The 22,946-nt window shown below is 36.0% G+C and overlaps 1 protein-coding gene across 1 annotated transcript in view; it reads right to left on the reverse strand.

Annotated features, from left to right (window-relative positions):
• Positions 1-22,946, reverse strand: part of fmn2b (formin 2b) — an 85,747-nt gene that overhangs the window by 10,960 nt on the left and 51,841 nt on the right. The window contains exons 10-16 of the mRNA XM_088610154.1: positions 18,325-18,416; positions 17,179-17,308; positions 16,871-17,017; positions 15,839-15,898; positions 14,452-14,572; positions 7,862-7,954; positions 2,440-2,491 (exon numbers count right to left, since the gene is read on the reverse strand). Of these exons, the coding sequence (XP_088466280.1) occupies positions 2,440-2,491; positions 7,862-7,954; positions 14,452-14,572; positions 15,839-15,898; positions 16,871-17,017; positions 17,179-17,308; positions 18,325-18,416 (695 nt within the window). The remainder of the gene's footprint in view (positions 1-2,439; positions 2,492-7,861; positions 7,955-14,451; positions 14,573-15,838; positions 15,899-16,870; positions 17,018-17,178; positions 17,309-18,324; positions 18,417-22,946) is intronic.

Below are 22,946 nucleotides of genomic sequence, written 5' to 3' on the forward strand. Positions count from 1 at the left end.
TGCTACTTGGGAAATTATTCTGTAATTTCCAAAGTTGGAAACAACCTGTCCAGCTTTCCACATTACAGCTCATGGACTTTAAGTAGATAATTATTAAAGCCAAAGTATACTATAAATGCTTTTGAAAATTAAACCTCTACATTGTGAGAAATATTCTGATATTTAAGTGAAGGCTGCCAGTGAAATATGAGAATATCTTATGAATCAGAAACACCGCTGACTGCTCAGTCGGTTAAAAACTGTTAAAATATTTCCAGACTTGGAATTGTTGTAAAACACTTTAAAAAATAAATGGGAAACAAAGGAATGGGATATCTGAAATTAACTGTCTCGCAACAAAAGACTTATTGAAATGAAGTGCAGTATTTTATTGCAAAAGGTTGTGTGCGTTCCAAACTCAGACTCTTTAGCACTTGGGAAACATTAGCAGGATGATGTTCTCTGATGCATCTATTTTACACAAAGCATTCGTGTAGTAATTTCTTACAAGCTGCCAGTATCAATTTTGATTATAGGTTAAAGCAAGATTAAGAGTTTGCTGAATCTCTGAACAAAAACACAAAAAATTAGACCCATATTTTCTGGCCATGGTTATTGCATTCTTTTTGTAACTTGATTAAATTTCTTTAAATGTTTTGTCTACATGTCAGACTTCATAAATGTAAAATGCTGATTTACTTTTTGTATCAGCAGATTCCAAACCTTAAAACTAATATTAAGTTAACCTGAATAAAGATTAAGAATATTTAATTATTAAAATGTCTCATTTCCTCTTCTATCATTCTAGTTGCAGACAACAGTAATTTAGTTCAATGCTATAAGAACTCCAGAACAAAAGCATAAGGCTAATCCACAACATTGGTTTATCCCTACCTAAAAACATAAAAACGTTTTATAGGAATAAAATATGATGGCAAGTGAGAAACACTATGCAACAAAATAAGGCCTACAAAATGAAATGTCAAAAGTCTTTTAACTCCCTTAATTCTGTGCTAAATGAAAGATAAGGGACTTATCAAGTAGTGGCAAAGCCAACTATTAGAGCAAAGTACAGACAATCAATGTTCATTTATGCAACTGCAGGTGGACAAAATAGTCCATATCTTCTACAGTACTCTCCGAAACTGTCATTCTTTGTTCATTTACTTTACAGGATTAATTGGCATAGTTCAATTCTCACTAAGCATGTCACTGAAGATGCTTCACTGAAGTCACTGAAGTTGTGTTCTCACAACTAGAGGCGACAAATGGAACATTCTTAAGGTCTTGACAATATAGTAGTTTTACAGGGACTTACAAACAAAAATAAACATACGTACAGTAATAAGACCTCAACACTTGAAGGAAGGAAGAACATGGCGGCACAGGCATATTCTTCAAAACAAGGGCATGCTACAGCACCCTTACTGAAATAGTTTATTTATAAAGAGTGTTCAATCCATTTCTGAACCCATCCATGTAAGGGATTTAAAGGGAGAGCAAAAAGCATGCCTTTAGATCCCATTGTAGAAACAAATGTAACTGTGTCAGCTCCTTTACTTTTTGCTCTTGATCAATATTGTAAGGCAATGAACTCATTGTTTGGAGTTTCGGTGAAGACATTCCAAGTCCTGTCAGTGTTAATAGGAGGCTGGAGCCTTTCCCGTCTGCCTGCCTCAGCTAGATAAACACAGACCTGTGTGCCTTCAACTCATCACAAGATCTTCTGAATCAGCTTGGAAAACCTGCCTTATGTGATCTAAACATGGACTAAAAAGAACAGAACAATTTTTTGGTTCAACGACCATGATAATATTCCAGGATAAGATAAATCATACATATTCTTACATTATCTTAGAAAATGTAATAAGAAATACAGTGAGAAAACATGCACCATAAATTGCATTACCAAAACTACACAGAACTTAACTGGACAAACAGAATCACTCCAATACCATTAAATACAACTTCAAAACTGCATATCGTAAGCAATGCACATTTCTTAATTTACAAATATGTACATTTAAAATGATTTTAGTTGAATAAAACTTGTACTTAGAATGTACAATCTTAAATGTCAATTATTTTAAAATGATATAACAACTCATAACAAGCTTTATTTAGTGTATAGTATAAAACATACTTCAAAGGCAGCATTTCCATAACATAACCTAACTCATAATGGCAGATAGACTGGTGTTCATCTACATGTCTCAATGGAGTCTGGGAATTTCTGTGATTGAAATTCTGCTCAATATAAGAAGAATCAGAGTTCTTGTTTGGTGCATATTGGTTGACTGAGAATCCAGGGTGGAACTGTAACTCAATGGCACTGGAGGAACCACAGAAAAGGAATTAGGAAAATTGCAAGATATTCCTTCAGTCTTGAAACTTGTTCAATGATCTAAAGAGCAAGGTTACCACTTGCACTACTAAACTCCCGAAAAGAGATTCTCTTACCTTTTATGTGCTACAGTCAGTTGAGTCTCCTGCAACTCCAAATCAACTTTTGCTGTGTTAAAATAAAGGACAATAACAGCTTTAATCCCTTAACATCAATGAGCAAGCACATTAACAGCAGGTTACATTGGCAAATTAAGGCAAAGTGTTAAGAGAATTTTTTAGCAGCATAGGGAACAAATCTCAGAGCAACACAATTTCTAGTCTTATTACAGTAACATGCTCTTGACCTATTCCCCATGTTACAATTAATTTACTTGGTTAATGCTTTTATCAAAAGTGACTTGCATTTATACAGCTGGGCAGTTTACTGCCCAGAGTGAGTACTTCAAGAGTACTCCATTAGTATGAGTACTCTTCTTAAGTATAAATACAGTGGTACAGTATATGCCAACTCTGTACCCACATCCACAATTTCTAGACCAGAAGATTTAAACCAGAACTACAGCCGCTACTCCACACAAGTAGAAACTGACAATCAGGCTTTAACGTTAGGCTTGAGGGGCAGTCGTCTGGCCAATGGACAAGGCAGCTGGAATGCTTCTATAGAATGAGCCACAGTTGCCCTGGGAGTGATACTGTTGGGAGTGGAGTATGAGCAAAGGATGCTGGGAAAACAGTCAGAAGACATACATTCAGACCATAGGAGCAGGTGATTACCAAGAACTGGGGTTTACCAAACTTTTATTATGCAGAAATGGCAAATGTGATCTCAAAACATTTAGCTCACCATGCTTTTGGCAAATATTTCAGTTACGATCAATAAGGTGACAGAACCTTGTTTTCTCTAAGAAGCTTACAAGCTGTATATCAGCCTTTATTTCATGTTAGCCTACCGATGTGGATCATGGCATTAACAGAGGAAGATTGTGATGGTATAAAAAAAATCATATCAGAACTATGGTCTTTAAAGAAAAAGATTTTAAAAAGCAGCTAAAATACCCCATCATCTCTGAAAGACCTTTTAGACCTGTTAATATTCTACAAGCCACAACAGTTTCTTTCAAGGGTTGATATCAGAAACAACAGGACTAATCGTTGCAGTAACTGCACCGTTTGTCAGGATCAGTAGTATCTGACAGGACCATTACAACTGGCGACAGAAACGTTTGCCCATTAAACTGTTTACACAAGTTTACAGGTTAAATGTTTATACTATTTAAAAAAGGTGAAAATATTTGGTGATAAATCCCGATAGTTTTCAGGTACAAATAAGGTATTGTTCTTAACTTGATTAACTGCTAAATTGTCTATCAGTGCATGCAACAAAGATGACTGATATATCCATTATACTATTGGCAATGACAGGGAGAAGCAGTATCTAAGGACAGGCATTGTCCATTGTGCAGCTGTGCTAGAGAAACATTGAGTATGAATGGGGACTGTGAGTTAGTGGGTGGATCTATTTATGAAGTACAGCACCTAATCTTGTTTCAGGACCACATAGCCCATGAAACATACCACTTTACTTCCTTGCTGATAGCAAAACAAAAATGTGTGATTTAAGAATACTCAGACGACGCTGGCAAATATCCTTTGATGCTCTAAAAACTGCAGTACTTTTTGAAGACTTACAGTAAATAAACATATTTGTTTAAATATTTCACACTATTGTTTGAATTATATTTCAATTTGTATTGCACAAAAATACCACATGCAAAATAATTTGATACTAAGTAGTGAAACATACAGTACAGTAAATCAAAATTAAAAATAAATTGAACAACACTCATCTACGCACAGTTTCCTGTAGAGTATTCTACTCTTACAACTTTACTGGTCAATTTGCTTAGCTTGGGTGAGAAGTAGCCATGTTTTTCATTTAGTTACCTAGATCCAAATCTTTTAATACTTGAATACAACAAGGTAGACTATATATGAACAGCAAATGTAGAGTTCTGATAGCTTAACCATATATATGAATCATATCTATTTGACGTAGGTGCTGCTCCTGGGATCAGCACTCACTCTGCATGAGCATATACATAAATATATACAAAGTGAGTTTCATATTTGTATGACAGAAGAAAACCCATAATGCAGTGCTATTCACTGAAATGTGAACAAAAACAACAGAACAATACAGTCACCCTGTGTACATCCTAATGTTTTGGATGAACTACTGTCTGATCCAAAGCCATAACAATCTGAAACAGCCACTCTGAACCACTTCCAAGTAATGTAGATCCCTTTTATTCATGGGCTCCGCCTTCCCTGATCTACAGCGCTCCTTTTGGGGAATATCAAATCATTCCCATGTAATTGAAGCCAGAACTATACCTAAGAGGTCCCAACATGTCAAATATGAAGATCACTTTTATCTACCATTCTCAGCACTAAATCTTGCTATTGATCTTTTTACACATGGTACTTATTGTTTATAGATAATCAGTCTTAAATAAAGTACTGTATGTTATTCCAGGAATTCTCATTTGACTTTTAGTGTCTGGTATGTAACCACGTCAAGAAATTAAAGTACAAAATACTGCAAAATGCACTGTAATATATATACTGTACATACTGTACTTTTAATTATCATCATCAAGTGATAACGTCACTGCAGGTTTCCAATTCCTAAACATACAGGGTGTTGGATGTGTTACTGCATATCTAACACACTAAGATGGAATGACACAATCACTAACTATTTAAATAAACAGAACTACTCTGCCTGTGTTGTAGAGCCTAACCTTGGCAGTGAAGTGACTTTTCTGTGGTCCAATACTGTACATTGAAAGAAGAAAGTAAGCATGAGAATATTGCCCTGTTCGTACAGTGCACATGGGCTTTACACAAGTTTTATAAAGAAAAACGTTTGTCTGCCAGGTCCTGAATTCTGTAATCAACATTAACCAAGGGTTTCATACCCACGGTGACTACAGGAACGAGATTGCCCAATGTTATTTTCAACAGGTAGGTCTAGTACCATCACTTATCCTGACTGTAAAGCTAGCCCTTATACTGTAGTTCCAACATGTAGGGACCAAATCTTTTCCTCTGAAAACTGTTTTTCCTGTATAAACAGGAAACCAATGTGGCCTAAAATGGACCTGTGCATGAGCACGCACACACGGAGAGTACATGTATATACAGTACTCCAATCAGTCCCATACTGCCACGGGGTTTATATGATTACCATATTTAGGAAAGAAAACTCTTTAGCTTTAAAATGTATAGTAACTTGTAAACCACTTGCTTTTGTACAACATTTGCACCAAGTTTTGCTCTCTAAAAAAATTAACAACTATAATCACCAAAGTATTTTTCCATAATTGTGATACCAACTTGACATACTTTTAAAGTCATGCACTTATAAGAAAAGTAAAAAAGTATAATTATAACCAAAAATGCTGACCTAAGAAGCAGAAAACTCAATATAGCAAAAACATTACATGAACAGGAGCAAAAAAAAAAAAAAAAAAATCTAAAAAAGATATTCAATTAATTTGCAATAAATTTTGCTTCAAATTTGCTACAGTGAGCTACTGTATAGAGAAACGTGCTGCAAAAAGTGAACTGACCTACAGTTCTGTCCCTAAGGGTCCAGTTTTTCTAGCATTTTGTGGTAGGGTTCACAGTGAAAAAACTGTATTTTGCTACATTTATTTCATTCTGTAACCCACAGTTACAAATACAAACAACAATAATAATTTCTTTTTTGCGTAATGAGCTCTGTTACTAATTCTGACAGTAGCCCTGTCAGTCATCAATGTCTCGAAAAACAATGGGAATCCCTGCTCTTCTCAAACAGATCAAAGAACTGCTAGCATCCTAGTGTTGTGCTATAAAAGCTTTTCTAGTCAAGCCATTTTTTAAGCTAAGACTCACGGACTTTAAAACAACTAGACTACATATGCAACAGATTACAATGCTATTTGAATATGAAGCCCTGAATTCAGCTATTGCATAAGACCAAAAAGCCTTTCTTTGACAGATCCAAAGGTTAACTCTCTTTCAAGCTGGGCTGTATAATCAGTAAAGCAAGAATAAAAATAAACAGTTACAAATAAATAACTAAAATGGATTGTATGCGAATCCTGGATTGTTCCTTTCTGCTCGTTAAGCATCCAATTAATCAAGTTAGAAAGTCACATGCAAAGGAAGCCTCATGAGACAAAAAGCTGCAAAGGCTTTCTGTTGACATATGGACATTTTTTGTTTAATCCTAAAGCAAAATAATTTAAAACCCTGTCTTAGTAGAGAAGGAGAGAGCCTAATCTTGAGAAAAAGTACCATTCTGAACACAAGCACAGCTGACTCAGATCAGAGTAGGGAAAAGAGGCTTCTTCAAAAAGAGACCTGCCTGGGGCACTACAGTGATTCCCTTCAACAAATTTTCCCCCAGTTTCTTCACAACCTTTACATTTGGGTTAGGATATGCAATACCCCATCATACTAGAGATTAAACAGCTCCTAACTAATGGTAAATGTGTCTAAGAGTCATCAGGTACAGTAAGCCTTAGGGTGTAGGTGTCATGGGTCAGAAGCAATATCCAAATGGTTTGGACAAAGCTATTTATTAATCTAACCAACAGGACACAGTTTTTTTTGCCTTCGCTTCCAAGTTATACCCAACTGCTCATTTAAATAAAACATTATTAAAAGTGCAGAAATAACCCCGGCTTTATTTAAGGTATTGCTGGCAACCCAAGTGTAAAAAACCCAAAGGAGGACCATCTTAAATTAATTACTGGCATGTAACTGACAAGCACGCCTTGTAGCCAAATTTTCCCTGTAGCTCATTATGTCCCCCGTTCCAAAAAACAATACTCCATCATCTGTTTCAGCCACAGTCTCTATGTATTCTGCACACCAGGTTACTCTGCCAAATCATGCATCGTCTCGCACAGCTGTTTATTATTAAAGTGTGACAATTATTTGAAAAAACAAAAAGGACACCACTAGTGCAGGGGTTTCTGTCTTGCAGTAGTTTATACACAAATTACACAAATCCTGATATTACATCATTTTCATCTGTCTGCATCAATATAACTACAGTATTTGCAAGAAATTCTTATTTTTCTTAAAACCCATCATTATTCTAAGACAGCCACACCATTGAACTAAAACTCTAAAATGGCCCAGTGCAAACAATTGAAATTTGCACCAACTTTTTTTTTTAAAAAAACTTTAAAACCACAGAAGCAAGTAAGCCACAGAAAAGTTCTCATCTATATTATCTGCACAGATCTTTTAAAGCACTAAAAGCCCAGCTAAGTTATCAGAATGTCACACAGTGTAGATCAGCCAGAAAATAACTTAAACTGCGTATGTAAGGGCTACCAGTAATGTCTAAGTACCATAGCTTATGGCAAAATGATCCATTACCCACTTGACTTACAGAGCCACACAAACAAAACAATCTTCGTGAATAAATCACATCACTGTCACATAGCTGCAAGTTTTATAACACCTTTCATACCTTGGCCGAGAAATTCTTCCATTTTATTTTTGAAAGGCTGCAGGTGATCTTCAGAAGAATCGCGACAGACCTTTTCTGTTTCCGTAGTGCAAGCTGCAAAACAAGAAAACCAAAATGTGATTTCTTTTCCTTGGCATTTCAGACACCACCACTAACAACCTCCTTGTTATAAGCCGTGAGGAAAACTCTGCTTTCCAATCAGCCCGATTAGCTGAAAAAAACTGAAAAAAATCAAACTGAGTTTTCTGTTAAGCACAGTTAGCGTAAATGACCCAAAAAGGAGGGGTAATGTTCTGTACTTAATTAGAATAATCTTTTTTTAAATTTAACTTAAGAAAAGGAAAGGAATACAGCATGGATCTACTGACTAGCTTAAGGCTATACATTTGAGAGATCATACTTGTTCCAGAGGACATTTGATTAAAATTGTTTTTATATTTTCACATGATCTTAGAAGCAGTGCTCACAAGTGGTTTTCTGTACATAGTGTAACGCATACGGCCTCCATTGCTCGCGAGAGCGGTGACGTCACCGCCCTTCCCTGTGGATAGCAGGGACCGCAGCCGCCGGGCTGAGGGGAGATTTCCCTTTGGCTCAAGAGGCTGGGTCCCTGTTGAGAGACGCCGGAGGCCCGGGTTCGAGTCCCCGACGGCGGGGGGCCGGCCTGATGCGGCAGCGGCGAGGGCGCCCGCGTGAAGCCCGTAGCGTTACGATATATTTCACTACTGTAATAACACATCAGGTTCAAACAAGCTGGCAGCGCTTGTCTGAACTAGAACCACAGTACATTCCCCTGAACAGCTGAAAGAAGATATTGTAGCTGGATAGGTGGCATTTATAAACCCAAAAGAGCAGACTTCCAGTGGTCATTAACCTATGGTATCCAATAAGAGAGCAGAGTTTCCATTTGAGGCATTTGAGGGAGAAGTGAGTGAGGAACAACTGATTGATGAACTCCTAGATGTGCTACATTTCCGAGACGTCAATTAAAAGGGCCCATGGATGTTTTGAATAGTTTCTGGGAGAGTTTTTCCTTTCAGAGCTAGTGAGCAACTATTTAGAATACAAAGTTTAGTACGTTCCTAACTACTGACAAGTAAAGACACCCCCACCCTGGCATGACAGGACCATAAAGAAGTGTTTCCTGAAGTCTTTCAAAAAAAATGTGCATTTTGCAGTTTCTTCCAAGTGCCAACCATTTATACATCTGTTACAGTGATTTCACTTCTGTGACGTACTGGATGCCACCCATAATGACACAGCGCTATCGCAGAAGTGAGAAACGCATTGCGTAACTACAGGGAACAGGGAGCATGACTGTGATTTTGTACATTTTCACTTCAAGGTACTGTAGAAAAGTGTGTGGTGACCCTTCTGTTCTAATCGTAATATCTTTGAATGTAGATTCAAGCATGTAATCAAATATCCACCCATCACCCACCCAATCCTTGCCATTTCACCTATGACACCCTTAATACATTTCAAAAGCTTTCTAAGCCTGATCGCCCCAATGTCTTGGAAAAAGAAATGTGACGGCTGAAGGAAAAAGGAAATTCTTTCTAGCAATTTCACATTGAAGTGCTTTATGCATATCCCATATGTACATTCAGTTTCTCATAGTTGAATCTAAATTTGCCAGTTACACATTAAACCTTTCTACTGTATATGCCTCCCAGTAATGACTAAAAGCAGCTAGATTAAAACTCCACAGTCACACACAAGACTAAATGGCCCATCACCTTGAAATCCTTGCCATCTCAAGATCAGAAGTTGCATGACTGGTCTACTAGTCTAGTTTACTTGTATTCAGGCTCAGCCGATTAAAGAAAAGGAAAAATGAATAATAAAAATAAAATGGTCTCTTAAGAGAATACATTGTTCTTCCTCACATGTTGGCTCTCTCTCTAACCCCATTATTCAATTAAGTGAAATTCATGTTCTTAAATTACATGTTCTGACTTACTTAATCCTTGCAAACAGTAAAACAGATAATCTGAGTGAAATTAACCAGTGTAGACTTCAATAAAGTTGCAGAATGAGTGTCCAATTAGCCTAGAAACATCACTGTCAAACAAACAAACAACTACACTAAATTAGACAATATTGCTCAATATTGAGGAGGCACCAGTCCTTGTGACTGCAATTATTACATTTCATGTTTCGATAGTGTAACCAAAAATGGTTCAGGTTAAGTTTGAATACAATTTTTTTAGGTCTAGACTGTAGTCAATAACTACAGATGCGAGAGGTTAATCCTCATTTCTAAAATCTAGGTTGAACCTGTATTCATTTTTGCAGGGGACAGCAAACGCCTCCTGACAGGACAACTACTAGACAAGTTCAGCAACAGGTTTCATCCACCTTTTGAGACATTGCTTAAAAATAACTAAACAATTCACTGCAAAGGAGTTAAAGCTTATGCCTGCTGTAGCCCAGGTTAAAAATGCTCAAGCACTTCAGAAATCCCAGCACTTATCTTCCATATTAATCTTCTGTATAAAAAAAGATGCTGTTGCATCAATCTTTACTTCTGTCAGCTTACTGGCAGAGAGCCTGTGCTCTTTCAACAGTAAAAAGCAGATTCTTCCAGAAACTGTCTGAGAAAAAAGAGCTAATAATTAAGACTATTTTAGAAACCCAATAAAACAATGCAAGATTGATAGGATCCCCATTTGTTTTGACAAAATAACTGCATATCCTTTCTTGCTCTAATGCAACCTCTGCATTTAACCTCCCAGAACTGTATCTAATTTCTAATTCAAAGCAGGGCCTGCAGGTTTAGCCTATAGTGAAGTGCAAACAGGGGAACATGCGCTTATGTTGCGTATTTTTCTCATTTTTTGCATCGCTTGACTTACTGTAAAAGCTGCTGAGGGTTCAGGGGTTTCCTGAGACAGCGCCTTGTTTGGAGTTGCGAGGACAGTAAAACATGACTCATGGATTGACTAGAAAGTCTGGCTAATGTTTGCATCTGTTTTAGGTTTAAGAGTCTGCACAGTGAACAGATGCTGGCTATTAACCCTATGCTGATTTGCTCCATGTTAATCACAACTCCCAATTTCTGTGTCATGAACATGTTAGCAGTTAAAAAAAGCAAACGTGTTTTACAAGTAATTAATACAGAGTCATTATGTTCACTTTATTTAAAGGTCCATCTAAAATAGAGCAAATGCAATACAAAGAAAATGGAAATGAAGAACCTGACATTTGACGCACATGGCCCGCTCTTTGATTTGTACAACTCTAGCATGGTATAGTTAATATTGAATGTATGACCTGATGTATTATATGGTAAATAAAATGTATACCTTTTTATATCCCTTTGGCATTATCATTAATGTCTAGTGGGATCTAGAGCCTTCAGTGCCATTTTAACATACTGTATCGCACCAGCTAAGATAAAATTATGAGTGATTATATTATTCTTGCTGAGTTCTGTAAAAATGTTGACTGCCAAAGAAAGAAATTGGATAGTAATGAATCACAGAATTATTTCCTGGGAACTTACTGACTTCTAGGTGGTTTAGTCTTTAATTGATCAAATGGAAATAGGAGTTAAAGCAAGGAGTTCTGTAGGAGGATGAAGGATAACTGCATTTTAACAAAAAAAATTACAAATGGAGCCTGCTAACCATTTTAAATGCTTTAACAACTTCCAGGCTCTTAAATGCTTGCCCTTCGGAAATAACCCTCAGCTTAAACTCAGTGTTCAAAGTGGTTCTCTTTAATGTTGCTGACTACACATTTACATCAATATTTACACATGAAACATTTAAACATGGAAGGATAATTTGCAAACTATTTTGCTAGAAAGCTGAATATGGATATACGACACTTAATTCAGGTGTTTTCACGCACCTCATGATAAAGAAATCACTGTGGCAGGCCAAAAACATTATTTTGAAAAAGGTGGTTTTATTCAGCTTTCAGAAGTTCCCATTAGTAATTGTTTTCCTCAAAGATCATATAAGCCAAAAAAAAATCATTAAAAAAGTCAAATAATAGTATATTAAAAAAAACAATGTAAGGGGACCAATGACACTCGTGGCCAGTATTAAAATCGACTACTTATAGAATTATAGAGCTTCAATGATAAAATCAATTCACTTATGTAGAGTACATACAGTACAGTTAGTACTGTACCTACAGGCTGAGCAGAGGCCGATACAGTATACCACATTCCTAAAGCAGGACTGTCGACCAGACAACTGTTACCAGTGCAAGGAAGCAAAAAGGATTTTTAATTATCGAAAACAAAAAAAGGGCCCAAAAACTCAAAGAGTGCTTGATAGCTCTAAATGGAACACTACACTGATTAAACGTCATTCTAGAAGAAAATCACAAAGGTTCTTGGATACCTCCAGTTGCAAACTGTCCTTAGCCTCTAATCGGAGGCCCAGCCACGCACACACATCACTCCAGTCAAGAGTTAAGTCATGGGGCAAATATCAGAGTTTCCAGCACGGATTAGCAGTGGAACAGTGCTGTCACTGAAAGGCAGTGGAGATCAAAAGCAGATTGGGTTGCTTTTTCAAACTGTGTGTCACTTAGTTCAGCACAGGCAGGATGGAACTCCTAGGGAGCTGTGAAATTTGAAAGCAATTGGTGGAGCCAAAACCTGTAGGAATAGTAATGAAAAGCTTCTGTGCTTCTGGATTCTGTCATTACAGTGTCTGGTAAACAATATATTAGCAGTGCTCGTTGCTCATCATAGTGTTATTTATGAATGAGGTTGACATGTTCACTGGATGTTCATTGTTGTGACCCTGCTCAAAAGGTATGAACTTTAAAGAGATTCCTTGCGTCTAGGTTTTTGATCTAACCTGACACACTGCCATTTCTCAGAGATGCAATCTGTTCATCTAAAATAAAAACTGTACCGTGAAGATTAGAAGCCCTGGGAATCGAGGTGAATGGACGTATTCAATTTTATTGGGTTTTAAAATACCAATTTTAATTATGTCTACCTTTAAACAATCTATTATCTCCATATGAAGGTTTGTAGATTCAACGGAAATTTCAGCTTCAACGTTCTAGAAGAACACTCGGTTTTCCCCCCATAGCAAACATTTCGAACATCATATTTTCATTGATAAAGAAATATACACACAGTAGATCTATTGTAGTTTATGATTTGAGCATTTGCATGTTATATACAACAATGCTGTTCCAGATTTGCACCTATTTTAAAAAAGGGGACAGATGTTTTAAATCAAGTTAAAATAGGAACTTAAATATTACCAGGAAAAGGCCATCAGCTTTGCTGGCAGTATGCAAGGAGTTTAAGATGACATAGACAGCAACGCTTTCTCGGATTTTAATGTTTGACAAGGTTACAGCCTGCCCGCACTTGTGATATAAAGTATGTTTAATGGATGTGAAAAGCCAGTGAAGGCTAAAATTAAAACTGCAAACTGAACCAATATTTTCTTACAAATTGTCATGACACTGGCCAAGGATAAGAACAGAAAACATATACTGAAGACAAGTGTAAAGTGAAAAAGTCCCTCCAGGGCTGACCAGGTATTCTGGGACACAAAAGGGTGTGGTCAAATTGTACCAGCCATCTTTACTATACTTGAATCCTATTAGAGGTGATGTTATGACTGAAAAGAACAATCCAAAAGGGAGAGAAGATGGTGTTTCTATATTCGCATGTTTCTATGTTCATTGTGATGTGCCTTTTATATTAAGCTATTATAAATAAACATGTCCCTCTAGATACTAATATTCACAATTGTTCACATTCTTTTATATAATAACCATTAAATCACATCATTACGTACTGTATATCAACTGTACCATAAAGTACCCCCCCCCAAACATTCTGAAATGTCTTTTGCTATTTATATTGAACATTGAACCTGCATTTCCAAAGTCACACTACACAAGTCTGCTTGTTTGCAATATAATAGTGCCTTTTCAAGTTTCCTGCTGCTTTGTTGCCTCGTTTTGAACTACTACAGGCTATGACGGCAATATGGTGCTGCGCACACCTGAAACTTTTGACTATTTTGTGATGCAAATTGGAGGTTTTACACATTAATGTTTATAATTTTCTTTCATTGTCCATTGAAATGCACTCATCCATGCCGTTTTTTTCTAATCCTGAAATAATGAATATAAAAATTGTTGCAGTCCCTTTTAAGCACACATACATATCTTAGTGTAAAATGCTACTAGATTTGATAAAGCGTGTAAATCTCTAGGTAATAATGGAAATATCAATCAGAGGCCACAGGTCACAGCTTGTTGTGTGCTACAGTAGGGTTGTTTTTGCAGCTGACAAGTACGGTCTAGCACAGGCTTGAGACACAGCAGTGAAATCTGGCAGCTGAGGCTCAATCTAACAGAAATAAAATGTATTTCTTTTTTTTAAGGGCAGGAAATAGTTTTAAAAATTGATTCAATGTTTCAGAAATTTGGTTAAAAAAAACAGACAGATCACCTAAAATGTAGCAGCACCTATTATATGTGTAAGGCGTGTGCAGATTACAAACATCATAGCCCGAACTGTGTTTTTAAACACTATCAGACCAGCAGGCTTGAAAGTGCATGCTGGCAGGCAATCTCAAAGCACATTCATTTACCGTTCAGGTCTTTTCTTAGTTTGCGCAAGTCCTTCTGAAAATCTTCAAACTTCATCTGCGAAGCCTGGAAGAGGTCCTGTGGCTCTGGGAGAGGGAACAGACAACTCTCTCTGCCTGCATCCTACAATCCAAAAACAACGTTACCACAAGGCAACTAGCTGCAGTTTGTGCATGTTAATCACTCAAAATATGCACAGATAAACTGGCTTGGAAGATCAGTTGAACATTTCTGTATCTTGCTTCATGGAAATGTTTAAATAAAGAATAGTTTTAAATCAACAGGACAGAAAATCAGTCCTGGTGACTGGGCCACATTATGGAGTGAAATAACTTCAAGTCAATAATGAGGGAAATCTAAGCTGGACAGAATGAGCATGCCTGAAGTGAAATTTAGCCCAGCTAGATACCTCTACTGTTGAAGATGAACAGCATCATCTTAATCAATCTTTAATGATAATGATAGCAAGTCATCAGGACCTTGTATTATTGTCTGATTCAAAGGATGGCACCTCTTTCTGTACTGTGTTAACAGTCACCATAGTTAGGGGCCCTAGATGAGGAATTCTGATTTGAAAGGAAGGGGGCTTCCTCCTGCTCCACAACTACCACTTAGAATAGTGACCAAGTATTCATTTGAGGAGCCTTCATTCCAGTATTGACCAGGCCCAACCCCGCTTGGCTTTTGAGATGGCAAGATCAGGCTACAAAGAAGTAATGTTCCTGTCATTATTAAGGCCAAAGTGAATCACTGAATGAAGTATTTACTGTAGGTTATTACTGGCCATCTCTCACACATAAGGGTGATTCTTTTTCCACGAGGTCAGTGAATTTAAGAGACAAATGCTTCGTAGATCTGAAGCTCAGAAAGAGTTTAAAGATTCTGTTCTATAGTGCGTGATGATTGTAGAAAGATAACTTGTGTTAACAGTATTTACAACTGAAAGATTACCTAATTAAGACAAAAACAGCTCAAAACAAGAATAAACAAGGATAGTGGATAGTTTTCTTGTCCATGTCAGGTTTGATGAGACAAATCAAAAGTAGCTCTTTTAACGCAGTGCATACTGCCAGAGCCCTTAAGGAGAACAGAGCCCATCTGGGACTCTGGACCACGTCATATCGGCTGATTTTTGCTTTATGCTGCATTTGACTTCATATCATCTGGCTAAAGAGAACAATTAGAGTGGGTTCATTTAAAACTACTGCCAAACATCATAGGCTAAAAATCCTACATAAAAGTTACTTTTACAAATGAGCGGAATGAAAATAAATTTAAAAAGCAATTCATATTAAGCACTGCCAAGAAAAGAAACAAGGAAACAGTCCAAGTTTCTGTGCACATCAAAGGATTGAAAATGTTATTTAGAATAAACCGAAACAAACATACCTCATCAAAGTGCCTTAGATAGTAAGAAACGATGTAAGACAAAAGGCTTCGACTGCTATCCTACAGGACAGAAAAATAAAAATATTGAAAACTAGAAAAACCTCAGAGCATGTGCTCAGTGAAATAGGCAGCAATGCCTGGATGTCTTGCAACAGTCTTAGAAAAACTATGAGCTACAAGTAAGGACTATGATCTCATCATCATGTTCCTGTGTTCAATGTCCTATTCCAAATACTGTAATTTTAATATGTAAACTCATAATTAAAATATATACCACCACCACCCCTGAACAGGAATGAAATTTGACAGGTAGTTAATCTTTTCAGCATGAAATACTATGCATATATAATATCATACATTTTTAAATCAACATCTTAAAATTCACATACAAAATTAATTTCATAGTTGAATTATTTAAGGAACACAATAAAACATTCATTTTCTCAGGCAGTTAATAAAGAACTAGATTTTAAGCCATGAATGCACACATTTACACAACACAAGTTATAAAGTCTTATTAACAACTTAACAAAAATAAGGCATCCCAGGTTAAATGAATGGCAGCAGAACAATATTCACCACCAGGTGGTACTATACCAAATGCTTTGCACTATGTAAGGAAAAAAATATTAGCTGTGACCTAATTGGCATGTTTGATAACATACTGTAAGTACTTCCCTTGAAACTGTCCTAATGAGCAGGTTACAATGCTTCAAGTGTTCTGATAAACATCCATGGACTAAGATTCCTCCAGTATGGCTGTATTGTAAATGTAATGTATGGTCTGGTTGGATCTGGACTGGTGCTGTGTTCTCTGAAGCACTGCTCTGGAACATGTTGCAGATTGTCAAAATGGCTGTGCACTTCCTCTGTACACATGTACAGTTTATTGGGGGTCCATGAACTGTTCACTAACCCAGAAACCTCAACAGATTGGAAGCGTTCTTCACTGTTTCAGATTATGCTATTTAAATATCTCTTTAAGAAATAATTTTTATACACTGGCACTACAGACAGCAGATGCCCACTTACACTGCTTTTCACATCATTAAGCTTGGGAAGAATATCTAAAGCAAAGCCATCTGCTTGACCTCGCGTTCTGTTCCCACCATTCATGAAATTGCCAAAAGCAAGCACAAGTCCAAGGATCTTCATCACACCAGCACTGCTCTGTAAACTCTAGGAAACAAAAAAACAAAATGCAGAGTTACAAGGGAAAACAAAAACACTAGGGATATCTAAGCAGAACACCTTCTGCCCATTACTCCAGTTAGAAAATATCTGATAATCCAGAATAACTATTGCTTAGTACAATTCCCATAAAAAGGTTATTAACTTACCGAACAAACTTTCTGAAGTATTTCAAGTTTACGAACGATTGAAGATATGCATTCCATGAAAGATGATTGAAAGATGATGCAAAATACTCTTGATGAGAAATTAGGGATTTGAGACAATTCATAGAGGAATCTAAGGGAGAAAGTGAAGTCAGGAAATAAAGTTAATTAAGGGAATTATTTTTAATAAAATACAAACTTCACATACTTCATTTTTAAATCAAAAAAATCTTTCTGGGTCACTAGGTAATCAACTAGGCACGTAGTGTAGTTAAACCCTTTGGTTAATATTCTGGATACATAAACATTAAAGGCAAACAGATTACAGAGAAACCATATTGTATTCTTTTATAATAGAATCTGAGGTCTGTTAAGTTTCTTCCAGCAACTATGGTTAATTATCTGATATAAAGAGGCAAATTGCCAGTGGAATGTAAAAATATCAGTATGGTGATGTACAGGAACCAACTTCCCTTGTGTCAAGAGAATAAGGCGAGCTTGTTTCGTGGAATACAATTTTTAAAAGTCCACTGAATGCCATTATGTGAATTCTTGCATTCAGAAATATGCTGCTAAAGAGAAAAAGTATTTTTAAGAAGTGAGAAATTCCAGTCTATCAAAAGTACTTTAGAATATGGAACAAAATTATGTGATAGTTTGGATGATTTGTATTCCATAATTATACCCCCAAACCCTTTAAGAAACTGAAAAAAGACTATTCATTGCTCTCCTTCTAACAATTATTTTGAATTTTACAAGATACGCATTACATAGCTACCAAGAATGACACTTTGGCTTGTCTCCAATTGTGCCTATTTGGAAGATGTTTTTAAGTATCAAGTGCCATAAAACTGTATGCTGCAAGTTGTATTCTAATATTTGAGTACCACTTCTACTACCATTTAAAGAAGACAGGGTTTTTTTTAATCATGGCATAAATAAAAAAATCAAGAAGAATGTATCACTGTAGCAGTATCATGAAAAACTGCTTACAATAACTGAAAGAACCGTGAGTCAATACATTACAGAAATTACATGCTGTATAATACATGTGAAGTGAAGTCAGAGATATCTACACTTTCTGTCAAAAACAATAATATTTGTAACATTTTAATAAACCGATTAACAGAAAAAATAAAATGTTCCTACTGTTCAGGTTTATCCAATGGCTTTGAATTTTCCTTTTCTTTAGTAGACTTCACGTGCTTTTCTATTTTATCCATCTCCTCTTGTTGAGCTCTCTGAAAAAGAAAACACAGTACAAAGGATAGCCCACACACTCATTAGAAGGATTTTTTCTGCCACCTTTGAACAATATACAGAAATTACACTGTAGCTTGGAAGCTAGACAGGACGTATTTTATCCATTTCAAACAGTATAGCTACAAATTTCCATTGTGCTACTGATATTGCACCTTCTAAAATGGCATTTATCTACCATGAACATCAAATTAAAAATAAAATCAGTTTTGTCTTTTCATAGTCAGATTTCTTTAATTGAAAAATGTAGCTATTCCCTACCAAAACAAGTTATTTCAGAACATGATTTTAATACTGTTTACACTTAAACTGTACTTGCCTGAAGGGAAGCACGAATAAAGAACAAAAAATGAACCACACTGTCTAAAACATTTCCTGCACAAACTGTGTCATACGATTACCAAAAGTGTGGTTTAAAGACCTTACATTGTAATGTCAGGAAACACATTTTGAAGGGCTTAACAAGCTGCAATGCGTCAAAGCACCGATTCCTTGTTCATGTTAACAGACACTGATAAGTATTAAGAGCTGTAAAATCCAAATTGTTTTTTAATTAAATTTATGCATGTTCCTCACATTATACAGTAGGTGTGGGAAGTCGATTAACCCAGACAACACTTTATTTTGTATATCACATTTACTGTACTTACAAAATGTTTATTGAAATGCCAGTGCAATAAAACGGTTATAACGAAACAGAACCAAATATGAAAAAGCAGGCTACAGAGGGAAAGAAACGACTTCAGAACATGTACTGTATATGGTGCTTATGTTTGTGGCCAATATTTAATAGGATCCTTTTTAAATCTTTTATTTGTGGTTTTTTGCTAAATTGGCAAGGCCACATATTTAGAAGTTCAAGAAAACCTTTTCAAATGTCTCCCCCCCCCATATATGATGCACATTTAGGCATGCTGCCATGCAGTTTTGGCCAGCGGAACTGTAGAAAACTTTAAAACATTTCACCTGCTGATCTTTCAGTTAAAGTAACGTACTGTATAACAAACACAAAGCTTTTTCGGGCATATTCTCCATTATTTTTGAATCAAAACAGATATATACCAAAAAAGGCTTTTAAATACAATTCTGTACATTTAAAAATTCATAATGAGTTAAGATATCCTTCCTAATTCGATTATGTGACCCAAAATAAACGTCAAAGGCCACGCACATAGGTTATTAATACAGCAAACTTTAATAAAAAAACATGTAAAATCTGGTTGTATTAACAAATAGAAATCTCCTGCTTAATTGCCCTATTTAGATATGGTTATTATGAGGTTATGTCATCTCCTAGAATAATATACACTACAGAATATATGGGTAATTTTATAGCAAGAAAGCTTCTAAACTGTATTAGGGAGACAAATGTTTCAAATAGTATAATGCATTGGCATGTCTATATTCCTTAATATTGCACCAGTCTCCTCTAATAAAAGTTTTTTTTAGATTAATCCTATTACTCTACATTTTGCACCTTGTATCATACAGAAACTCAATATGGTTTAACCCCCAGTAGTCACGAAAACTAATTGCTTTGTCCAAAATTTATCAACAATTTAAAGGTCAACATGTTTTGATTCAAGGTCAAACAAATCTCAGAGAAAATGAGGGAAAGTGGTACTTTGTGTAGAATTATGTTGCACAAAGTGGAACAGTGCAAAGCATTAATATTGTACAAATAGTATGTGCTCTTTTCCCAGGAAATCGCCAGTGATGTTAGCATTCTCCTGGAAGCACAGAACTGTAAACAAACACACAGGGACAATTTACAGATGCCAATTAACCTAGCCAGCATGTTTTTGGAAGGTGTGAAGAAACCAACTAGCTTCAGTATGTTGCATAACTTACCAGGAAAAAGGGGGACTTCTGATAACAGACAGGTGAATATTAGCATTTTATGTTCAAACTCTTAAGAAAAGAACACATAAAAAAAGCTAATCTCCAACGGAAGAAGCTTCTATAATATTGTCAGGTGTTCCACGTTTCTCAGGAAGTAAAGGCACTTGCTCAGATCGCAGGTAGAACCCTTTAATCCAGCTTTTGGTGACTGGGAACATGACTCCACAAACTACACATCGGTGAACTGCTACCAGGGAGCCACAGACACCACTTGAGAAGAGCACCCTTGGCTTGCTATTCAATACCAGCCACTGGTACATTCTAGGTGTACAGTAAATGAAAACTACACGACGCCTCTTAGGCAGCGGACGTTGTGCACACTAAGAAAGAAATAACCGAGGCAGCTCACACAGCGCACATTTTTGGAGGATCATGAGCATGATTCTTAGCCTTTCCATAGCTAGTAAGACAAATCCCAAGCCAACTCCAAACTGGGGGCTATAAAAAGATAAATAACTGGTGATTACATTTGTATTCAGAGCCTTGCAAGAAAAGACCCTTTTATCACTTTCAGATCTCCTAGAATCTAAAATCAAACACAACACGAGAATGTTAACTTCAGTCCGTGCATAGCAGGGCAGTACTTCAAACATTGGCATCAAACAGACTGAATTAGTATGCTGATCACTTTGCCATCTGTCCACACGGGCACGCTCTGGTTTTAATTTAGCGTTTTAAAGTGTAAATACTTTTAATAAAAAACAGACTTTGGTACATTTATGAATGAGACCAGTAATTGGTAACACTGAGATATTATCAAAAGATCAATAAATTGAATCTTTTTTCTATAGCTGTGAACTATCAGCAACGACATCATTGCGTGAGATGGGGCATGAACACCAACTCTGAAAGGTTTCCAAAAATTCATATGAAACGCATGAACCACAGAACAATATATCTCATTGCTTGGGGCAAAGGAGGACTGAGGTTAACAGTGTGAAAGCTGTTTTCTTTAGGTCTCTATAGAATATTTAAATACAGTGTATAACTTTTAGAGTATAGCACTTGGAAGACATTTTTAATTTTGAACTTTATATACCCAAAGACCACTTTGCAATATACCAGTAGCTGCTTTATATTTAAATAAATGTTATTTTACTTTATTAGAATAAAATGACTTTTGAGGGATTGTTTCCTTTGTGTTTAATTAGAAACCATCATTTTCTTGTGTCATTGGTTAAACCTGGTTTTAATGTTCTGATTTTTATTTCTGAAATGATCTTTTATATCCGATATTGCATCATAAATGAGCAACAGAAAGAAGAAAATGGGAAAGGTACATTCTTAGTTTTAATAGCCTCTATAGTTTCAGGCCATGCTTTAAATTCAGAAAGAAACTTAATTTTGAATGTAGCCCTCTTTTTAATGTAAAGGGAAGAAAGATCACAAATTAAGCCCAATTTCATTTTTTAACTTGTGAAATCTTGATTGTCATACTTCTAATACTCTGTTTTTCTTAAGATTTTTTTTATTCTGACTAACACTAGCTGAGCAGGCAAAATGCCAGCATTGAGCCATGGTGTCTGCTTGAGCTGTGGTTAAAAATTAGAAAAGGAGACAGGCTGGAGTCTTACATGTGTAAGAGAAACAACTTTGCTTCTCATGTCAACATCACAGCCTCAGGCCAGAGAGAAAGAAAATTGTTTGATCTTTAGTTATGACACATTTGTTCATGATACAGTATGTCTTGTGTCATAGGATATTATGATTATCAATATGTTTCATGCAGAACTGTAGTGAAGAACTCTGCTTCTTATGTTGCTAACCAAAACTATTTCAAGAATATCACAGAATCCAAAAAGTGCAACATAAAAAAATTGAAAAAATATGCCTATGCTTCCTTGCATATGGATCTATAACTTACATAAACCATCTTGAGTATTTTAAATTTTTAAAGCTGAAAACAACTGCTTACACTTCATGCTAAACTTATTTTGTGACACCTTATTATGTCTCAATCATTGTGCTTTTGTTACAATTTAGTTATTGCTTAAAAAAATCAAATAGCCAGTATGAAATATCCTTTTCAAAATTGTTGCCAAATATGCCAGAAAATAAAAAAAAAACATACTGTAGCCTATTTACCATAAAAGTCAACTTACTTCCTTACTTGATATTGCATAGACATGAGACAACCCATGGCTCAACAATTTACCGGTGGTGGAGGAAAACCAGTGTCATTTAATGAGAAGTTGAAAGATTTTTTACAAGACTTTAATTCCAGAGTAAACAGCAAACATTCCACCAGGTTTGTGGTCTGCATAGCTGTTTTGATATTAATGCATGTTTTATTTGCTTTGGAGGTTTCCCAAACTTTATATTCCACAGTGTAGGGCATATTCCAAACACATGAATCCTGGATTCCACAAAAAAACATTCTATTCTAAGGAAATATTAAAAGACAAAAGGCGCCATGTATTGTGTGCAAATTAAATAAGCGGAGATTAAAATTGGTCATGTTAAAGAATTTTCATCGCCAGACTTTAAAAAAAAAACCTCCTGCAACAAATGTAAACAAAACTGTAATGCTGCTCATCCAGCTTATGCTTCCATACTACTTTATTTTAAAACAAAAAAAGACATAGGACATACTGTACTGGAAATCACTT

The sequence above is a fragment of the Lepisosteus platostomus genome, chromosome 17 (genome assembly GCF_059453375.1).
Source record: "Lepisosteus platostomus isolate fLepPlt1 chromosome 17, fLepPlt1.hap1, whole genome shotgun sequence".
Classification (NCBI taxonomy): Eukaryota; Metazoa; Chordata; class Actinopteri; order Semionotiformes; family Lepisosteidae; genus Lepisosteus; species Lepisosteus platostomus.